Source organism: Ovis aries, chromosome 17, assembly GCF_016772045.2.
Source record: "Ovis aries strain OAR_USU_Benz2616 breed Rambouillet chromosome 17, ARS-UI_Ramb_v3.0, whole genome shotgun sequence".
Classification (NCBI taxonomy): domain Eukaryota; kingdom Metazoa; phylum Chordata; class Mammalia; order Artiodactyla; family Bovidae; genus Ovis; species Ovis aries.
The window spans coordinates 54,727,751-54,750,374 of NC_056070.1; the positions used below are offsets into that span (position 1 = coordinate 54,727,751).

The 22,624-nt window shown below is 45.8% G+C and overlaps 2 protein-coding genes across 3 annotated transcripts in view; one reads left to right on the forward strand and one right to left on the reverse strand.

The window, feature by feature from the left end:
* CCDC63 (coiled-coil domain containing 63) overlaps positions 1 to 13,270 on the forward strand; it is a 35,102-nt gene extending 21,832 nt beyond the window's left edge. The window contains exons 7-10 of the mRNA XM_027980253.3: positions 1,632 to 1,706; positions 6,092 to 6,284; positions 10,485 to 10,688; positions 13,078 to 13,270. Coding sequence (XP_027836054.1) covers positions 1,632 to 1,706; positions 6,092 to 6,284; positions 10,485 to 10,688; positions 13,078 to 13,211 — 606 coding nt within the window. The 3' untranslated portion in view covers positions 13,212 to 13,270. The remainder of the gene's footprint in view (positions 1 to 1,631; positions 1,707 to 6,091; positions 6,285 to 10,484; positions 10,689 to 13,077) is intronic.
* Positions 13,271 to 14,494: 1,224 nt separating this feature from the next.
* MYL2 (myosin light chain 2) lies at positions 14,495 to 22,196 on the reverse strand. Of its 2 annotated transcripts, NM_001141954.2 has the most exon segments (7): positions 14,505 to 14,825; positions 16,464 to 16,512; positions 16,618 to 16,696; positions 17,266 to 17,370; positions 18,438 to 18,513; positions 20,768 to 20,857; positions 22,144 to 22,196. In NM_001141954.2, coding segments are annotated over 7 exon segments (501 nt in total). In that variant the 5' UTR covers positions 22,147 to 22,196; the 3' UTR covers positions 14,505 to 14,726.
* Positions 22,197 to 22,624: the final 428 nt, after the last annotated feature.

Below are 22,624 nucleotides of genomic sequence, written 5' to 3' on the forward strand. Positions count from 1 at the left end.
GACACTGGTAATGTGGCAGCGAACAAAATAGTTCTTGCTGTTTTATGAACTTTTGTTCTCCGACAGTTTTGCCCAATATCATCTATGGTTTTCTCCCCTGGTATTTTAAATAAATTTACACAATTAAAAAACCTTTTTATTCCTATGTTCTTTGTAGTGGCTTCTGGAGCCCCTAGATGCTCCCTAGAAGCTCTATAGTAATAATATCACAAGATGCTTCTTAAAAAAGAAGATTCTTCAGGCCCTGTCTCATACGTACAAACCTAGATTCTCTGAAAATAAGCCTGGAATATGCATTTAAATTGTATTTTAATTTGAGACCCTTTCCCCCCATGATATAAATGTACCATTATTTACTTAACCAATCAACAACCAGTAGACATTCAGGTTGTTCCTAATGGAGATAATGAATGATAACTCAAGGGATGGCCTTGAGTGGCCACCTTTGCCCACGTGTCCTACTATTTCCTTGGGACAGATTCCTGGAAATGGTATTGCCCCGTCAAAAAGTGCATGCCTTTTACATTTGGATACACTGTCCTAGCCCTGGAGTTCTCAGATCTGGCCCCTGGGCTACCACTGCAGCAGCATCTCTTGGGAACTTGTGAGAAATGCGCGTTCTAGGGCCTCACCCGGGCTTTCCAGGTAGCTCAGCTGGTAAAGAATCCACCTGCAATGCAGGAGATCTCAGTTCAATTCCTGGGTCAGGAAGTTCCCCTGAAGAAGGGATAAGCTTCATATTCTTGGGCTTCCCTGGTGGCTCAGACAGTGAAGAATCCACCTGCAATGCGGGAGACCTGGGTTCAATCCCTGGGTTGGGAAGATCTGCTGTAGGAGGCAACCCACTCCAGTATTCTCGCTTGGAGGATCCCCATGGACGGAGGAGCCCGGCAGGCTATAGTCCATGGAGTTGCAAAGAATCGGACATGACTGAGTGACTAGGCATAGCACAGCACAGGGCCTCACCCAGACATACTAAATCAGAAGCTCTGGTGTGGAGCCCAGATATCTGTTTTCACAAACCCCTAGGTGATTCTGATTCACGATAGAGTGGTAGAACCCCTGCTCTGGAGCTGTCTGTCCATTACCGTAGCCACCAGTCACATGGGAGATTTTAGTTTAAATCAATTTAAATTAAATCTAAAAATGAGTTCCTCATTGGTCCTAGCCACATTGCAAGAGCTCTGTGCCTATGTGTGGCTAATGGCTGCAATACTGGACAGTGCAGATAGAACATTGCCACCATTGCAGCAAATCCTATTGATTATAGGCAATTCTCCAGAAAGGATGAACCACCCACCCACTCACGTCCCTCATCCTCCTTTTAATTTAAAAAGCATCAGGAAACTTCCATGGACCTAAGAAGGGTCCAGGGGTTCTGGGGTTTCTTGAAATGGATAATTTAAATCCTCACTAGGGAGGGGATATATGTGTACTTATAGCTGATTCACATTGTGTACAGCAGAAACAAACAGCATTGTAAAGCAATTATCCTCCAATTAAAATATATTATAGATATATTAAAAAAGTGAAATAAGTCCTCATGAACTCTTCAAGGCCCTGGCTTCTTTTAAGGTGTTCTAGGAAGGGGGACACCACTTTTCCTTATGGTCTGGTTCTCTCCTGAGCAGAATGAGATCATGCGCTTGCGATCCCAGCAGAAATCATCCCAAGAAGACAACCACGCCATCCTGAGAGAGCTGGAGGTAAGACCAGACTGCGGAGGGAGGGACATGGGAGTCTCTGTTGTCTTATCTGATGGCCTGTCAGTTGACTCTCAGTAGGAGGAAGATGTCTGTCCTGTGACTATTGGCCTGAGTCATGTCTTGACATGGTCTGACCCCTTGTCACAGGCAGCCTCTGCTACAGATGTTGCTGCAAAATTTTGCTCCTAAAAAAAGACAAAGGCTTTCTTTTTCCTTTTTAAAGACTCTCCCACATCAGGAAGCCTATCCCAGGCCCTTGTGCCTGTAATTTCATCCCTGACTGGTGAGTTCCAAACAGATCTCTGCCTCTGTCTTTACTTCTCTCTCTCCCTTGTCCTAGTTGCGGCCTGTTCTCAGTCAATAATAGTAATTACGAGCATTTCCTGAGCAATTACTATGCACAAGACACTGGGCTAAGAGCTTGGCTTGCACTATCTCATTTAATCCTCACAGCAACACTATGAAGTAGGTGATATGATCTATTTTACAGATAAGGAAACTGAGGTTCAGAGAAGCAATCCCCATCATCATGGAGTTGTGATGCTGTATGAGCTTTGCATTGCATTCAGCTGCTAATAATAGGGACCCAAAATAACAGTGGTCTATGCCATAGTTTATTTACTTTGTGAAAATGTAAATCTGGAGATTAGCACTTTAGGGCTGGTTATGATGTTATCAGTAAATCAGGCTTCTCCTTCCAGTTTTGCCATCTTTAGTGTGTGGCTTACATTCCCAACGATGCCTCGTGGTTGTATTACAGTCCAGCCATCACATATACATTCCAAGCAGAAAGAAAGTAGGGAAGGAAAAAAAGGCCTTTCTAATTGAGTTAGTCAGCTTAAAAGTTCTTTCCTTGAATTTTCAGTCAATAGCATCTGTATCTGTGTCTTACTGGCCATTCCTATTTCAAAGGATGGTTGGAAATACAACTTTTAGTTGGCACATTGCTACACTGAAATGATAACCATTTTGTTATTAAGGTATAAGGGGAGAATGGATAGCAAATGTCTGAGAAAGATATGAACCACAGAGCTTGATTGCAAAGCCCTTTTCTAACTCAGTAGTTCCTGTCCCAGGAACTATGCTCATGGGTCATTTCCGTTCCTTTTTTCTGTAGCTGATTTCTGTTCTTGGCATTGCAGGTGGTAGACAGGGATGGCCCTGCCATTCTCTAATGCACCACTGGAGGGCAGCAAAGCACCTCTCAGGCTCAGCAACTTCTCCCAGGATTCAGGAATGAGGAAAGTAGACACAGGCAGGGCCCAAGTTCAAGGAGACCCCCCCCCCCTCAAATTGGACACATGCTTGGCATCCCACATCCTTGACTCTTGGCCACTCCGTGTCCACGTGCTTCCTTGGGGTTGGGACTGTTGCTGCTCTGCATCTTGGGGTTTTGAAGGCTTAATGGGGGATACAGCTTGGAGAGGCTGACCAGACAACCCCAAGCATCGCCCAACCTCTGTCTGAAGTCCTCCAGTAACTCTTTGTTCCTTGGGCTTTCCTGGAGCCTCTTTTCGAATGCAAATACTCTTAGCAAGAGAATTTGTCTTAATAGCAATGGGCTCACCTAGAACCCACTTTTCTTACCCCCTACTAAAGATCACGCCTATCTCCTTTACTCTTGGAACCTTTCTACTTACCTTCCATTCGTTGTCCCTTCTGAGAGAAGTGGTGGAATCAGTCCTTTCACGGGAGATTTAGCATAGAAATTAAGCAACCAGGTCCTGGGAACAAAGGCTTGGGTATGATTCCCAGAAGAGTTACTTCCTGATGTTAGTACTTTGAGAAAGTTGACTTAACCTCTCTGAACCTCAGTTTTCTCACCTGTGAAATGGGAATGATAATTGTACTCACTTCATAGGGCTGTGAAGGTTGAATAAAATCTTGCATGTACATGCTTGGCATACTGCAGGGCAAAGAACTATAAACATAACTATCATTATTGTTGTTTATCCTGTAAGTCAATAAAGCTTCAAGTCACCATCATCTTGTTACTAAATAATTGCTTAAATAAAGATCCGAAGATCAGGTTCTTAGACAACTCAACACAGATGAGGTAAGCACAAGTTCACTTTTCTTTGACTTCAGTGTTCCTCATCTGGAAACTGGGGCAATTGTGAGGATTAGTTAAGAAGATGTGTGTGAAGTGCTTGGAACATCTAAGGTGCTGGACATGGGTTATCAGGCTTCCCATGTGACACAGTGGTTAAGAATCTGCCTGCCAATGCAGGAGTCACAAGAGACGAGGGTTCGATGCCTGGGTCAGGAAGATACCCTGGAGGGGGAAATGGCAACCTACTCCAGTATTCTTGCCTGGAAAATTCCATAGACAGAGGAGCCTGGTGGGCTACAATCTAGGGGGTCACGGAGAGTTGGACATGACTGAGCATGCACACACATACATGTATTATCAACATCACATCAGGCTGTTAAAAAGCAGTTTTCTCATGTGATCTTTTACTGCACCTTTAGAATGAGAGGAGGGGCTCTGGCTGACGTATGAGGAAATTCAGCCCTGGGGACTGAATATACTAGTGGCTGAGACAGAGGAAGCTGCCTGGTGTGGTGCTTGAGGGACAGTTCAAATCACGGCTTCCCTCTCCCTTGCCTCAGAACCTCAGTTCCCTCACCCGATAAGTGGGAGTGTGGGTAGGGTCCTCTGGGATCCTTGTTTGGAATGGTCCACATGGAGCTGGTAGGGACAAGGCTGATCCTCCCAGGGCCCAGTTCACCTTTGCAGTCTGAGAACCAGGGAGAGAGGTGGGAAGCCATCAAAGCACTTATCCTAGAGCAGCGATTCTCAGTCTGGGCTGCAAGTCAGAATCGCCTTGGAGGCTTTAAAGTTCCCAATGCTGAGGCTGCACGCCAGACCGAGATGTCTGAATGTCTGAGGCTGGGGTCTGGGCAGCCAATGTTTTAATGCTCCCGGGTGATACCAGTGTGAAACTGAAATTGTGATCCAGTGGACTCACAGAGGTTCTCAAACTTTACCATGTGTCACGACCATCTGGAGGTTCATTAAACACAAATTGCTGAGCCTACACCTAGAGCCTCTGATTCAGTTGGTCTGGACTGGAGCCCAGGAACTTGCATTTCTGACAAGTTCCCTGATGGAGCTGATGCTGCTTGTCCTGGGACGCCGCTTTGAGAACCCCTGGTCTCTAGTAATGTGATTTAAACTGAATGGTGAAATCGGTTTGTTGGATTGTCACTAGCGTTTAAAGATAACAAGATGGAATAGAACAGAATGGAAAATATTAGAACACACAATAAGAATATTGACTTGTGAAACTTTAATTTCCTGATTAGATAAATGTATATAAATACATACATGTAAAATTGGAGGCAAAAGGAGAAGGCGGCAGAGGATGAGACAGTTGGATGGCATCACCGACTCAATGCACATGAACTTGGGCAAACTCTGGGAGACAGCGGAGGACAGGGAAGCCTGGCATGCTCCAGTCCATGGGGTCACAAAGAGTTGGACACAACTTAGCGACTGAACAGCAGTGTGTGAATGTATTGGACTGCAACATAGATATATTTCTTCCCGTGGGCCTTAATTTTTAAAAAATGAGTCAACAGCTTTTAAAAAATGCTGCAATCCAGTAGACATGCAGACACACATACACATATGTAAGTGAAACTAATCTTTACATTAAATAATATCTATCCTCACTACTTCCAGTGAATACTAGTGTTTTCTCCTCTCTTTCTTTATTTTCTGATCTATTTTATTTCACTTAAAAAATGTGGATTGAGACCCATTAAATTGTTCTTGCAATCCCTTGTGTGAAAAGTGTTAGTCACTCAGTTTAGTTCAGTTGCTCAGCTTAGTTCAGTCTCTCAGTTGTGTCTGACTCTTTGTGACTCCATGGACTGTAGCCTGCCAGGCTCCTCTGTCCATGAAATTTTCCATGTAAGAACGCTGGAGTGGGTTGCCATTCCCTTTTCCAGGGGATCTTCCTGACTCAGGGGTCAAACCTGGGTCTTCTGCCCTGCACATGGATTCTTTTACCATCTGAGCCACCAGGGAAGCTCCTTTGCACCCCCTTGCTGTGCTTAGTTGCTCAGTCGTGTCTGATTCTTTGAGACTCCATGGACTGTAGCCAGCCAGGCTGCTCTGTCCATGGGGATTCTCCAGGCAAGAATACTGGAGTGGGTTGCCATTCCCTTCTCCAGGGGATCTTCCCAACCCAGGGGTCCAACCTGGGTCTCCTGCACTGCAGGTGGATTCTTTACCGTCTGAGCCACCAGGGAAGCCCCTTAGAGGTTTGCAAACCTGCAGTTTGGAGACCCTGGTTTCAGACTCTCACATGTGAGGGCTGAGCCCAGCCAGAGTGGCCACCTGGCTGACCTGGATGGGACCTGGGGGTCTGCCATAGGAGAAACTAAAGAAGACCACGGAGGAGGCAGACATGTACGAGAACAACTACAGGGAGATCACCAAGACCTTGGAGTATCTCAAGAACTCAGTGGAGAATCTGTTTAAGAAGATAAATTGTGATGCCACCAAGATCCTGGTGCAGTTAGGGGAGACAGGGAAAGTCACGGATATCAACCTCCCGCAGTACTTTGGTGAGTCAAGCCCACTAGACTTTTAGCAACCATTTCCAGAGATTTCTATGAGCAGGCACAAGGACTTGCTCTTTTGGAGGTAGTGAGCCTGGTGGTGAAGCCTGGCACTAAAGCCAACCTGCTTGAGTTCAAATCGTGGTTTTACTCTTACTAGCTGTATGACTTTTGGCAACTTTTCTTTTTTTAAAAACATGGATTTTTGAGTCTGTGTGTGTGCTTCATATTTCTTTGTTGGCTGCATCGGGTCTTAGTTACGGCAACTGGGATCTTTGTTGTAGCATTTAGTTGCCCCATGGGATGTGGGATCCTGGTTCCCCAAACAGGCATCAAACCTGCGTCCCCTGTATTGGAAAGCAGATGCTTAACCACTGGACCATCAGGGAATTTTCTGGGCAATCTTCTGAACCTCTCTGTGCCTCAGTTTTTTCATCTAAAAAATGTTGGGAAGGTTAAGTAAATAAGTAGTTCTTAGAGAAATAGTTACATGATCATGTGAATAGATACAGAAGGAAGTATTTGACAAAATTCAATATCCATTCATAATTTAAAAAAAAAAAACTCTCAACAAACTAGAACTAGAAGGGAAGTTCCCTACCTGATAAAAAGCATCTCCAGAAACACCTGAAGCTAACCTCATAGTTAATGGTGAAAAAAAAAAACCTGAATGTTTTTCTTCTAAGATCAGGAACAAGGCAAGAATGTCTGCTCTCACAACTCCTATTGAATATTATGTTGGTGGTCGTCGATAATGCAGTAAGGCAATAAAAGGAAACGAAAAGCATTCAGATTGGGAAGAAAGAAATAAAGTGCTCAGAGCAGTGCCTGGCATGTAGCAAATGCCTATTAACTGTAATACACATTTCTAGGCCTTGAGCTCAGGAGTGAGGGAGATGCACCCACAGAGATCATGCCAGTTTAGAATGAATGACTTCCACCGCTCTTAGGATAGAATCGAAGGTTCTTAATGCCATCTGTGTTTGGGAGGTTCCCAAGACCCCTCCCTCCTGTCGGTTTCAGGGATTCACTAAGAGGGCTCCTGGGTTCAGCACATAGTCATATTTTCATGGCTATGATTTATTACAGCCACAAGGTACAAAGCAAAATAAGTAAAGGAGAAAGGAGCTTGGGGGAAAGCATGGAGGAAATTAAGAGCAAGCTTCCAAGGGTCGTCTCCCAGGATGTGCTTAATGCCCCCCAGCCATGAGTCGTGACAACACAAGTGAAATGGTGTCAACCAGGGAAGCTCATTGGCTACTCATCGCTTAGGGTTAGGATGGGGGCTGATCATACAGGTACCTCCAGCCTGGCACATACCCCAGTTCCAGACCCCAGAAAGAACAGCAAGTATTTATTTATAGCATAAGCTACATTTTTAAATAGATTAAGCATGCTGGCATCGCTGACCCAGTGGACATGAGTTTGAGCAGACTCTGGGAGATAGTGAAGGACAGGGAAGCCTGGTGTGATTCAGTCCGTGGGGTCGCAAAGAGTCTGACACGACTGAGCGACTGAACAACAAAGGCATGATGAGCCTCTCTTAACAGTTAATGGTGGTGGGGACCTTCCTAAAATCCAAGTTCCCTGATACTGTCCAAGGACCAAACTGCTGAGCAACCTTTTCGAAGGAGAGCAGTCAGATTTTGCTGTATTAACTCTTTCTTACCCACAGCCTATCAACTTCTTAGTAGCCTGGCCCCTGCTTACATTTTTTAGAAACTACTTACTTATTATTGATTTTTGGTTGTCCTGGGTCTTCACTGCTGTGTGCAGGCTTCCTCCTGTGGTGAGCAGGGAGCTACTTGCAGTTGCAGCGCACGGGCTTCTCATTGCAACAGCTCCTCTTATTGTGGGGCACAGGCTCTAGGGTGTTCAGACCCAGTAGTTGTGATGTACAGGCTGAGTTGCCCCAGGCATGTGGGATCTTCCCGGACCAGGGATCGAACTGGTGTCTGCTGCATTGGCAGGTGGGTTCTTAACCAGTGGACCACCAGGAAAGTCCCCTTGCTTACCCTTTTCATCATCTCTTGTCCTGCTCTTCCTCTTTGCTCACCTCCGGTGGCCACACTGTTCTCCTCTCTGTATTTCCAAGTCTCTTCCCCAACTAATTCTACCTCAGGGCCTTTGCATGGACTGTTCCTAGAATACTCATCCCACACCCAGTTCCTCATTCTCAGATCTCAGGTTAAATGTCCTCTCTCCAGCAAGGCCCCTCTCCGCTGCTCCATCTGAGGCTGGTCCTGCTGTACCCACTATTATTCACTCTCATCAGTTACATTCAGTCACTCAGTTGTGTCTGACTCTGCAACACTATGGACTACAGCACGCCAGACCCCCCCTGTCCATTGCCAACTCCCAGAGTTTACCCAAACTTATGTCCGTTGAGTCGGTGATGCCATCCAACTATCTCATCCTCTGTCGTCCCCTTCTCCTCCTGCCTTCAATCTTTCCCAGCATCAGGGCCTTTTCAAATGAGTCACCTTTTCCCATCAGGTGGCCAAAGTATTGGATTTTCAGCTTCAGCATCAGTTCTTCGAATGAATATTCAGTACTGATTTCTTTTAGGATGGACTGGTTGGATCTCCTTGATGTCCAAGGGACTCTCAAGAGTCTTCTCCAACACCACAGCTCAAAAGCATCAATTCTTCAGTGCTCAGCTTTCTTTATAGTCCAACTCTCACATCCATACATGACCACTGGAAAAACCGTAGCTCTGACTAGATGGACCTTTGTTGGCAAAGTAATGTCTCTGCTTTTGAATATGCTATCTAGGTTGGTCATAGCTTTTTCTGCCAAGGAACAAGCATCTTTTAATTTCATGGTTGCAGTCACCATCTGCAGTGATTTTGGAGCCCCCAAAGTAAAGTCTCTCACTGTTTCCATCGTTTTCCCATCTATTTGCCATGAAGTGATGGGACCAGAGGCCATGAACTTAGTTTTCTGAATGTTGAGTTTAAGCCAACTTTTTCACCCTCCTCTTTCACTTTCATCAAGAGGCTCTTTAGTTCTTTGCTTTCTGCCATAAGGGTGGTGTCACCTGCATATCTGAGGTTATTGATGTTTCTCCTGGCAATTTTGATGTCAGCTTGTGCTTCATCCAGCCCAGTGTTTCTCATGATGTGCATAAGCAGGGTGACAATAAATAAGCAGCCCTGACGTACTCCTTTCCCTATTTGGAACCAGTCTGTTGTTTCATGTCCAGTTCTAACTGTTGCTTCCTGACCTGCATATAGGTTTCTCAAGAGTCAGGTCAGGTGGTCTGGTACTCACTCTCATAGCAGTTGTATTATTTAATCGTTGCCTAGTTTGTCTCTATAAACAGGTAATTATCATTGTGTGAATTGAGGAGATTCTTGAGAACCAATAGCAAGTTTCAGATGTGAATCTTTTTGGTTCCTGATTTTCAGAGAGAAGAGAAACGGTATGCATTATATGAAAATTCAAAAAAAAAACCAACCCACCTTAAACCCAATAGTTACTGAATTCAGATAACAAGCATCTGGATAGTGAGGATATGTGTATTTATTTGCTGAACTTGCCTTTCTCTCCATCTTCCCATTCACGCTGAAGTTTATGAGCTCCATCAGGGTTTGCATCTCTGTGATTGTTTATCGTCATTGTTTTCCCTCCATGCATTGTGGCGTCTCAGGCACTGTGCCTGGTCTGATAAGCATCCAATAATCATTTGTGGAATGAATGAATAAATGAATGAATGAATTATTCTGATGACTCCATGGGGCTGTGAAACACAGTGGGAAGGACAGCTCCCCCAAACTCAGAGCACTGAGGAAAAGATCAGTAGGTTAAGGCAGAGTTTCCCCACGGCTCCCAATTTTTAGTGTTAAAAAAATGTTCCTCAACCTTTTTATTATTGTCTCCTATGGAGCCTTTTCAGACACACTTTTCCTAACTGCTCTTCCTTATGGAATTTTCATACAGTTGATATACCATATAACTGTTCATTTTTTTATGTATATCGTGCCTTATGCATCAAAGAGTCATATTGGTTTTGCCTCTCAAGATCCAAATTGTGCTCTCTAGGGAATGAACGATGTAACCCAAGAGAAAGCCGTTGTCCTTATGGGCATTCATGACCTGCTCCCTTCCTGTTACTTCCCTTCCTCTCCAGCAGGGAGCGCTACCTCTAGTTCCCCTAGCACCCAGGTCCCTTTGGCAAACTTCTTGGTTACGCCTTTTTTCCAGCCATCATTGAGAAGAAGACCAATGACTTGCTGGTGTTAGAATCCTACAAGCGGCTTATGGAAATGGAAGTGGCAGAGGCGGAGGTCCAGCCATCCTTCCTCAACCCCTTCTGGGGTGGCTCCGCCCTCCTCAAGCCTGCAGAACCCATCAAGGTCATCCCCCCAGTGTTCGGGGCTGACCCCTTTAGCGACAAGTTGGATGAAGGTGAGTTCTCTTCTTACCTGGAGTTTTCTTTCTACAGCATGATGACAAAGCCACAGATTCTGAAGTGTAGATATCTCAGATACTTTAAAAAATTACAACTACTCTGACCATTTCATGAACCTTAAAGTAGCCAAAATTTCCAAGTTGGCACGTTATGAGCAGACGAGATTCCCTGATCCCGTCTCCTATCCTCACCGTATGCTCTTGAGTCTCGCTCCACCTGTGACCTCCTTTCCCCAACCCCATCTGTGTCCCCCCACCCCATGATTGAAGCAGCTGAGGCTTGGTTCACACCAGAGATTAACTGTGGCCCTGCGGGCGCAGGCACATTAATCTTCTTTGCTTTTGGAGGCAGAAGCTGGTGGTACTGTGGTTTGCGGGGGTTGAGGGAACTAGCCCTTCTCTCTGAAGGTGGGGGTAAAGTCTGGCCCCACGTGGTGTTTAGTAGGTAGTTTGGCAACATGTTCTGGAAGGTTGAGGAGTGGTTATATTACTGAGCCAGGCTGCATCTTTGCGATGCACAGCAAGCCAGGCCAAGACACAGAGGGTCAGCAGAGAGAGGGTGATTCATTCGCAAGTCCGCAAAGCCAAGGAGAGGAGATGGGGAGACAAATCTCCAAAATTCCCCTCCCAGAAAGCAAGGGGCTCTGGTGTTTATGGGATAAAGAATAAAGATGCCAGGTGATCTGAGGCATGGAACATGTGGGGAAAGGTGATTGGAAAATGGTGCCCTAATCCTGGTTCTGTATAGGTGTAACTAAGTGTTGGGCCTCTGTGTGTTCAAGATGTCATCCAGCAACACTAGCATGTGCTCAGTGGAAGGATTGTGGTTCTATCCAGGGTTAACCTGCTCAGCTGGAACTAGACACAGCTGAACCCAAGCTCCTAGAAAACAACTCAGGCAGACACATTGTTTAGGCCACATGTTGCCTGGAGGACAAGCGAGACGTTTATACCAATAAGAAAATGACCTTGATTAGTGAAGGAAGGTTACAGGTGAAATAGGCTTACCTAATAATTACCCTGGATTTCAGATACATGCGTAGAGTCTGTAATCGTGCTTGTGGGAATTGGTCCTTCAGAGAAAAACTTACTCAAGGTTCGAAGTTGAAAGTAGGAGGGCAGCCGAACTGGAAATGACTGAAATGCTTGCCTATTAGAGATTGGTTAAATAAGTTGCAGCTCACCCATGCATGTGATGGAATACTAGGCAGCCACTAAAAAGAATGCTGTGGGCTGACATGAACTGACATATGTGTATATGGCATCTAGTGTCCAGGGATGCTGCGTAAAACCTACAGTTCACAAGACAGCCTTTCACAACCTGGTACATAAGAGATGGAGGGGGGGTGGTGGGGAGAGAGAAAAGGAAGGAGGAGGAGGAGGAAGGGAAGGAAAGTATCTAGATTACACATATAAAAATGAAGAGGATGTATATGCCGACTTACAGTGGGTATTTCTGGGTGGTGGGTTGCAGAGAATTTTTTATTTCTGAGTTAATTCTGTCATTGCTTAGAATTTTCTTTTACAGCGACCTTGTGTGATTTCAGTAACCAGAGGGGAAAAATTGGTTTTTAAAAAAGTTTCCCCTCTTCTGTGAGCAGCATTTCAAGCGTGCAGGTGTGCCAAGAATGGAGGGAGGGAATTGCCAATATGTGCGCATGCAGAGATGCACAGGTGTACACACATCTGTTTGATGTATTCAGAGCAACTGAAAGTTAACCGGAGTGAAAACCAGGGCTGGTGTCAGCCACCTTAGCACAGCTTCTCTTGACCCTTTGAGTTCTTAAATGAGGAGGGTGGCAGAGAACAGCCATTGATAACACTGTCCTCACAAGGTCAGGAATATACAGATGATATCTTCATTTCTGTTCAAGGGAATATTGATAAACATTGGGTTCTCTTAGCCCACTAGCCTCTATGGCTTGCATGTGTAAATTAGAAGAGGGAAGCCCCTCTAGGCAGATTAATTAGGAAGAGCCACCCCTGCTGGATAGACGTGGCTTGGCAATCAAGTGTGTGTGGGTGGGGGGGGGTGGGTTTCAGTCCTGCAGAAACAGGTGTCTTTGTGCAGTCTACATCCCGAGCAACTGCACGTGGTGGCCCTATCTCCGTGATATTAAATCCAACTCACCTTCACATCCTCGTCTGGGAGGAAAAAGACGGTTATTGTCTGGCCATCCCTGAGCAGCACATCCCTGCCTGTCCTCCCTCTCCCTGAACGTGGAGACTGTTCACACTCCCACCCCCAGTGCTGTGGAGCGTCACCAAGCCAGGCTTGGAGCTCCTTGAACAGGGTGAAGGGGCACTAGCCCTGGGAAGGAAGCCCGCCCTTCCGCTGTGCTGGATTTGATTTTGAACTCCTCACATGGGTCCATCTTTGGTGCAGTGGAGCAGCCCCTGGACCACAGCAGCCTTCGGCAAATGGCGCTCAGTCACTACACCGCAAGAGAGTCTCGGAACAGGGACAGCACGCCCGAAAAGGGGGACGAGCTGAAGTCCAAGAAGAAGGCGACAGCCTGAGGCGGCTCTGGCCATTTGTACATAACTAGAGAGAGTAAATGTTTTGTTCTCTAACCTCAGTGCCTTTTCACACTCATTACTAAGAGACTGGGGCACTGGCACCTCCCTGGGATGGTGTGGAGGAGCAGGAGGGTGGAGATCCAAAGCTGACATAGGTGGCGAGAGTGGTGTGAGGTCACTGTGGCCCTTGAGATGGTAACCCCCCATCACGGCTCACCAGGTGAAGTGTAGGGGCCACATGGGAGCCAAAATACTGATTTCACGTCCTAGAACCATATAGGGTGCAGCAGACTCACAGGTGGGAACCTGGAGCCGAGGAGGCCCTGTGTCTGTATCTGTGTGTGGGATGGGCGCATGGATGAGTGTGTCACTGTAGAGTTGTGTCCAGGATGTCTTGTCCTGAAACACAAACTCCATTTGAGTGCCACAAGCTGGGGCCTCTCCAGGGCCTGGTCTTGTCTCTGCAGGAGCCCCAGGTCACAGGTTCTGGATGTGAGGGGGGCATGGGTCATCACAGGGTGTGGATCATGAAGGGTCATCATGGTATGGCATGGGGGTCCTGAGTCCTTGCCCTCTCAGTTGGCTTGAAAGGAACCCCATTTCCCAGCAGGTGATGTCATTGGAGTAGACCCTGAGTTTCTCCTCTGGGGGTCTCTGTTATTGTTCTTGAACCTTAAAGACTCACTTCAGTTCTGGCTCCTCCAACCACCCAAACCGTCTGATTCCCTCTAGGTGACCCCAGCTGCCACTTTGATCCCAGCTTCAGCTCTTTGTTTCTAGGACATCTTGCGCTTTGGCTAGGTCTCAGATTCTTGGGGTTCCCTTGAAAACTTAGACTACCTGACATCTACTCCCCCTTCCTCCTAAACTACATCTGGACTTTCCATTGGGAATGGCCCTTCCCACCCTCAGGCCATGTAAGGTTTGGAAGAGGCTGATTTTAGCCCCCGTGCAAGGGTTGGTCATTTGAGCAAGTCTGCTAGTCAGGGTACTGCACCTGTTTCAGGGTTGGTTCAGGTATTGCACAGGCCCTGTTTTGGGATTTGTGTGGAGCTGGGAGAGAGAGAGGTGTCCTCTCTCCACTAGGATTGCTGAAGGGATGGACAAGAACCAGGAACTGCTGGTGACCACTGGACCACCAGCAGAGTCCCAAGTCCCTGAAGATCTGTTTTAAGTAAAGAGTCACTAAGATTCAATAATAATGACAGCAGGGCCATCCCTAACTCATATACTGCCTTCATGGGAACTAGCAAAGGGTCTTCCTTACTCAAGGACACATCATGAACAAATACACGACCTCCTTTTTATTTGAACATGGACTCTGGGTGAATTTCCATCTGCCAGCTGTGTGGTCACATGGTAGCTCTAAGGCACCCAGGCTGCAAAGAAGATGGAGGTGGATAAATGAGGCAGCCACATGACCAGCTGGCCAAGATCAGGGGTGGTGTGTTACTGGGCAAAATGAGAAGAGGGCAAGGATGCCCCCATCTGCCCACCCAAAGGCAAGCCACTCCCTTAGTCCTTCTCTTCTCCGTGGGTGATGATGTGCACCAGGTTCTTATAGTCCAAGTTGCCAGTCACATCAGGGGGGAAGGCGGCGAACATCTGCTCAATCTGCAACAAACCAGCAAGACAGGCTGAGGGTTTGGGGGGAAGGGCGGCCCAAGTGGAGAGGCAGCTGATATGGGCTGCCATGGGCATCTCCCTCCCTGCCTTCCTGCTTCCTTCCCCAGGTGCCGACCCCAAGGGCCATCCTGCAGGGATGTTCCTAGGTACCCAGCCTGCAATGGGGAAAGCAGGGATTGCAAACTCAATTGTGTGTGTAAAGGGCGGGGCAGGTTATATAGGGGAGCACGATGGGCCTGTTGGGGACTGTGGTTAAATGGAGACATAGTCTATCTACAGAGATTATAACTCCTCAGGGCCAGCCATTGTGGCCATGTGGGCAAGGAGGTCAGACTCTTTGAGGAATTTGATTCTTTGAGGGAAATTTAATTTTTTTTAATGTGTAATTTCTACATTAAATTTTTTTTTCGTTGTTTAGTTGCTAAGTTGTGTCCGACTCTTTTGCGATCCTATGGAGTGTAGCCCACCAGCCTCCTCTGTCTACGGGATTTCCCAGGCAAGAATATTGGAGTGGGTTACCATTTCCTTCTCCAAGGGATCTTCTGATTCAGGGATCAAACTTGAGTCTCCTGCATTGGCAGGAGGATTCTTTACCATTGAGCCACCAGGAAGTCCTTAAAGAATATTAGCTAATTATTGTTTTTTTAATTTGGGGTTAATAATAGCTAACACATATTACCTTTTTCATGTATCACACTTCACACATTTGAACTCATTTAAAGTGTACTTCATAGTACACTCATCGTCATGTGTACTATGAAGTAGATTCTATTATTGTCCTCACTTTACAGATGAAGAAATTGAGGCACAGTGAGGTTAAGGAGCTTGTCCGAAGTCACAAAGATGGTGGGAGTTTAAAGGCAGGCTCTTTCAACTGCTTGAATTTTAAGGAGGAAATTCAAATAAAATTTTTAGTAAAATATGAAACTTCACGGAATCAGGCCTGAGAGGCTGCAAGGGACTATTTTAAATAGATTCATTAAGATTAATTAGCAATGTTGACAAGACAGTTGCTTGTTTATACAGGGCCTTTGATGAATTATTGATAACAATAGTGCCCCTTCTTCCAGGCACATTACTGCCACCTGCCAGAAAAAGTCTTACGTATGTTCTGATTTTAAGAAAATTCTAGCAAGACACTTTACTGCCATCTGCTGGAAAAAACTTGCAACAAATAGATACTCTGCAGTATATATTATTAAGGGCATCCAGGAGGATTGTGCGGTGTACAATCTATACAACAATACATGGTCACCCTGCATGACACCTTCAATCCCTCAGGAAATTGATGCCGTCACCAGGTCTCAATGTGTTACGAGGAAAGCAGAACCTGGAGTCAGACAGAGGTTTGGATCTAGGACCCGGCATTTCCCATTAGGGTTGTCCTTTCAGACTAGTAACTGCCTCCCTGAGCCTCAGTTTTGCCATCTGTAAAATGACCATAGTGCTAGTCACTACCTCACAGGGTGACTGAGGGAATGAAATGAGATAAGGGCTCAGTAAACGAAAGCAGATTCTTTCTCAGTGTGGAGTCGGGTATTTTATGTAAGAGAGTCTGGAGAGGGAGTCCCTAGAAAGGTGAGGCCAGTAACTGCGGTACAGAGGGTGTCTGAAGGGCCCTGTTACCTCATCTTTGGAAAACCTCTCCGCCTGCGTGGTCAGCATCTCCTTGACACTGCAGAGAGAGAAAAGCAGATATTGCCCCTGGCTTTGTGGGGAGGGCTGTGGGGAGAATCAAGGGACCCCCCTGTCCCCCTCCCACCACTCACATCCCACTCACTAATCAGCCTTGAGCACTCCTTTGCCTTCAGGGTCAAACACTTTGAATGCGTTGAGAATGGTCTCCTCGGGGTCTGCTCCTGAAACAGAAAATGGGGTTGATGTGCCATGGGTGGCTGAGAATCTGGGGTAAGGAAGAAAGACCTCACCACTTCTGAGCACCGAGCCTTGGTGTTTTGAAAGCGTGGGCTGAGAATTCAGTTATTTCTGGAGCAAACCCAAGGTCAGGCATGGATCTAGACTTAGAAAGACTGGGATTTGAATCCTGACTCCAGCATTTGTTAGCCGTGTAGCTTCAGGCACATGACTTTCCATCTCTGAGTCTCAGTTCCCCTTCTGTAGACGAGGATAAGAAGAGAAGCTACGTCCTAGACTAAGGGGATGCATATAATGCATTTAAAGTGCTTCGTATGAGGTCTGGATGAAGTGCTCCAACCTTGGAGCACTATTAACTGCTCTTTTTATTCTCTCCCTCTCCTATGTTACCTTGCCTTCATCTGCCAACTCCTGTATGTTCTCCTAGTGCTTTTAATTGATGCCCAAAGATGAAGACACATAAAGACAGACCCAAGTGCACAAACCAACACACACACATACACAGATATATACCTCTACAGACGTAGATGAACAGAAATACACATGAACTTACCCTTAAGTTTCTCCCCAAACATCTGTAGGAACACAGTAAAGTTAATGGGACCTGGAGCCTCCTTGAGCATTTCATCAATTTCCTCATTTTTCACGTTCACACGCCCTAGAGCAGGAGACAGACACTCAGCGATTCTGAGCTGGGACAGAAACAGCTGTCAGGGCACTGGCATTTGCCCTTGTAATCCTACTTCAAGGAATCTTGTCTAGGAATAATCGGAGACACAGTAGACGGGGCCAGAGATTCACGTGAGATGTTCTCAAAAGTGTTATTTATAATAACCAGACAACTGGAAACAACTCACAGAGGGTTTAGTTATTTTTAAAACTGTGCTTTCAGGACCTGGAACATTTTATACAGATGTTTTAATGTTTTACTCAAATAAGAAATCCTCATGTTATAAAATTAGCCCTTCTCACTTGGAGGTGGGAGAGACAGATCAGAATTTGAGGGAACTTTTTCAAATTATAGCTGCTCTAACCCACACGGCCTTGGAGATTCTGATATATTTGTCCTAGCCACTGTCACAAGCCCATATAGTATGTTTGTATAAATTAGAAAAAGCCACCGCTTATTAAGATAACTTATGTTTTAAGTGGCTACAAACACTAATAGTACTCTGTATAATTGCTCAGTACAAAACCTGCCCAGCTGTTCATGGACCTGATGAGGTCCATGGAATGGAGGAGGAGGTGACAGATTGGACACTTATATTTTGAAACAGTTCCAGGTACTCATGATCACCCTACTGAGATGTTAAATTTTAAAAGCTGAATCCAAAATAGAATGAGTCTAACTGTTAAGCATGCACGCACATGAGATGCCTAGGAAAAAAATTAGAGGCTCAGATGTTAACAGTGGAATATGCCCTCGTGGTCAACATTGTCTACTCCTTTATACTTTTCTGAATTTTCCGAGTTTTCTATTGTAAACTGCCATTGTATCCAAAACCATATAAAAATGATTTTAAAAGAAAAAGATATGTTAAGACACTCAAAGACTAAACACTTCTTTCCTATCCTCTGAAATTTGCCTTAAAGATTGATCTTGGTTGAGCTGTTTCAGAATGACAAGCTCTTGACCTTTTTGATAGCCTCACCTCCTGCCCCTCACGGGAGTGGGATAAGAAGACCTTCCTAGTTGGTGTTGGGTGGTGGTGTAGGGCGACGTACCAAGAGCAGCAAAGGTGTCCCTCAGGTCATTCTTGTCAATGAAGCCATCCCTGTTTTGATCCATGATGGTGAAGGCCTGTGAAAGAGAGGCGATTGTCTGGTCAACCCGGGAGAAATTGTGGGAAGGAGCCCCAGAGATTGTGCCAAGGGCTGGGGGAAGTGGGATTCTGGGGTTTTCAAGGAGCATCGAGGGATATTAGGTGTTAGATCTGGAGTTACTACAGGACCCAGCAATTTCATGCTCCCGTGTATTCCCAAGAGAAATGAGACCATGTATCCATACAAACAGCTGGGTGTGAATGTCCACATCAGCACTATTCACAATAGCTCCAAACTGATAAATGGATAGACAAATGTGGTCTCTCCCCACAATGGAATGTCACTCAACGATAAAAAGGAAATTCTGACACATGCTACAACATGGATGAACCTTGAAACATGATACTAAGTGAAAGAAGCCAGACACAAAAGGCCGCATAGGGTATGATTCCATTTCTATGAAGCATTTAGAACAGGCAAATCCTTAGAGACAGAAAATAGACTAGTGGTTGTGAGGGGCTGCGGGGAGGGGGGACTCGGGAGTGACTGCTAATGGGTATGAGGTTTCTTTTGGGGGCGATGAAGATGTTCTAAAATTAGATAAGTGATGATGGTTGCAAAATGCTGTGACTGTATTAAATAACCACTGAATTGTACAGTTACTTTAAAAGGGTGAATACATGGTATGTGAATTACAACTTTATCAAGCTGTTGTTGAAAAAAAAAAATGAGTTAAAAACTGGAGTCTGCTCACCAACTTGCAAGCCCACATTATCTGTAAAATGAAGCCAGTAATCTTTTCCAGCTGGCTCTGAGGGAGACTCCAAGAGCTTTGTGAATGCCCAGGTATTTTACCAATGACGTTTCTTGAGTTCTTTTAACAACTGGTTCCTGAAAGTATTTGCACCCCCAGGTCATGCCCCCAAGCAGCTGATCTCATTCCAGAAGTTGGGACAGAGGGAGGGAGAAGGGAGGATGTAGTCTTCTCCGGGGAAGAGAACTATTTCAGGTTCAAATGTGACATTTCATCCCAGAAATTCCTCTCTCCCTGGCAGCCTGTGGGGCGTGATGTTCCTGTGATCTGAATGCTGGTGGGGACAGAAGGGTCAAGTCTTCATGTCCCATTGGAAGCCCCCAGTGGTTTCTCCTTTCATATAAAATACTGTGGCCTCTCCGGCATAGCTTTGGTGTGTTTTCCTCTGAAGGGCCAGGTGAGAGAGTGGATAACTCAGTATGAGCCATCAGGATGGCTGGAAAATTAATTCAGTGTATCCTGAGCCTGCAGCAGTGGTTTACTTTTACATAATTGGTACTTAGGTTTGCTTACGAAGGCACATCCCCATAGACTGGGGTAGGGTTTCAGGCCTAGCTAGCAGTCAATAATTAAGATGGTAAAAATTAAAATCTCAAGATACTCTCAGACATCTCTCTGACTGGCAGAAATCATGTTTGAGATGTTAACACCTAGTGTTGATGGAGATGTGGCAGGAAAGGCACCTTTTCCTCTTGGGGCTGATGGGAGTCAGAATGAGCACAGGATTTCTGGAGGGCAGCTTGGACCAGTGGTTGTACTTGGTTTTAGTTTCTTTTGTAAAAAAAAAAAAAAATGTTCCTTCGATCCAACTGTTCCGCTTTTAGGAATTTACCCCAAGGAAATAACCAGAGATATAAGCAAAGGGTATTAATTATAATAGTAAAACATTCTAAACATAACATCTAACCATAAGAGGTGATTTAAAGAAATGATGGAAAATGTTGGTACTGAATTGCTCAAGAAAAAACAACAGGTACTGATGAGTGTGCATAGAAGATGGTCCCTTTGTTTAGCAAATATGTGCATACATAACAGAAACCGCTGGCAGGGCGTATCCCAAAATGTTAACTGATCATCTCTGGGTCATAGAATTATAAGTCGGGTCATTTTTATTCTTCATGCATTTCTGAAATTCATTCCTACATTTTCAACAAGACATAGACTTTGTTTTGATGATCAGCAAAAGTTAATTTCTTTAAGTCATTCACACACATGTTCAGACCGAATTTGGGGTGTTTTGGGGAGGATAAAGACAAGCTAGGACTTCCTTGCTAATCCAAGGGTTAAGACACTGCACTTCCACTGCAAGGGTGTGTGTTCGATTCCTGGTTGGGAAACTAAGATCCCACACATGGCATGGGACGGCCAACAACAGAATGGAAACAAAGACAACATAACTGAGAGGTCTTTGCAGGGAATATGGAATGAGGGAAAGGCTCCTTCTAGCATGTGGGAATCTCCACCCAGTTGCACCCACCTCCTTAAATTCCTGGATCTGGGTCTGTTCAAACATGGAGAACACATTGGAATTGGCTCCCTCTGCTCTCTTCTTGGCTTTCTTAGGTGACTAGAGGGTAAAAAAAAAAAAAAAAAAAACAGTTAAAAAAGTCAGAGGCTGGGAATTAGAAAAATAGATCAGGTTCCATCACTGGGTAAGTCTCAGCCACTCATCTGCGAAATGGGGGTGTGGTGCCGACACTCATCTCAAAAGGGCAGTGCTGGAAAGTTAAAAGGACATGGAATAAGACTTCTCAAAGTCAGCCTGGTTCTGGTGGATGGTAAAAGACTGTGGGTCTTGCAGCAGCTCCTTTGCAAACTAGGGGAGGTAGAGGTGTGTCTCCAGGGATGGAGGCCAGGCTTTCGGATCAGCTCCAGCAGGACCCAGCTGCTTTTGTTCTGATGCATTTCACAAAAAGTTCAGTAATGCACAGAAGGAAAATTGATTGGAGGCGAAAAAAAAGTCAGGCTCACTAAACCATGAAGAATGCGAGATGAAATGACACATTTTCAGGGTGTTAAAACCCAACTGCTCTGTCCCCCTCGATTTTCCCCTGATCCAAATGGCAGCAACATCTCCTCTCTAAATGTTCTGTCCTTGCACCATGCAAACAGAGCAGAGGGGAGTGAGTTAACATTTCCCCACCTGCTTCTGACTTGAGTTACAGCAAACGCTTGAACACTGCATATGTTATTGCATTTAGTCCTCATAACTGCTCTGTCAAGTGGATGCTATTATTACCATCGCCATTTTCCCGGGGAGGCAACCGAGGCTCAGAGAGGTTGGCTCATTTACCCAAGGTCACACAGTCACAAAAAGGCAGAGCCAGTGTCGAACTCAGGCAGACTGACTCCAGAGTCTGTGCCCCTAACCACAGCCTTACACTGATCCTGATTTTGGGGGCTTCCTGCTTCTGGAGAGGGACACCTAACTAAACAACAGAGGGAGAGAGGTTTTAAATTTGCAAGTTCAAAAGGTGAAAACAAAAAGATTCTTTTCCCCAGCTGCCTGAACAAGAGGAAAGAATTACAATTTGATCCTTAAAAGCGTTCAATCCCATTTTGCAAGCCCTGGGAGTTATTGATTCCTCAAGAGGTCAGTAGACAAGCCATAAAAAAGCCAACTCTCTTACTTTGTTTTTGCGAGTCCCCGGGAGCTGCTGTTATTTGTGGCTTATCGGGGGCATTGATTGGGGTTCCTCTGTGTGCACGCAGCAAGCAGTGCTTTTTCCTCCAGGATCTGGGGCCCCAGAGAGCTGCCGTGCTCCCCCTCCCATCTGGTCCTTTGCTTGTAAGTGGTGTCCCCTCCTCGCCACCCAGCATCACTTACCTCCTCCGGGGGCCCTGAGTACTCACCATGGTGGAAAGGACACAGCACTGCTCCCCCAGAAGAATCCCACAGTCTGCCCAGCTCTCTTCAGCCCGGGAACAATAAATACTTCCTCCCCAAGTTTAAAAATAACCCCATGACCACTTTTGGCAGTGGTAGGTGAGGCGGACACCACCTAAGGCCCCCCCACCCCATGCCGTTCTTCTGAAGTAAGGGCAGCTCAGTCGCCACCCGGTGACACGTGGGACCCAGAAAGGCATTCAAGGTTAAAGAGCCGGGCGGCTGGTGCACGGGGAGAGATGCTGCTCGCTCGCTGCAGCGCTTGGGCAGTCGGCACTTGTGCTTGTCAATTTTGAGGAGGAAAATGGTGGGGAGAGCAGACTTAAAAATTCTCTTACATTATCAGTCACGGGTCCCACCTCAGGGCCTTCGCTCCTGTGGGTTCCTCTGCCAGGAATGCTTTTCCATCTGCCATCTGTGAACCTCCTTCCCTCACCTCCTTCAGGT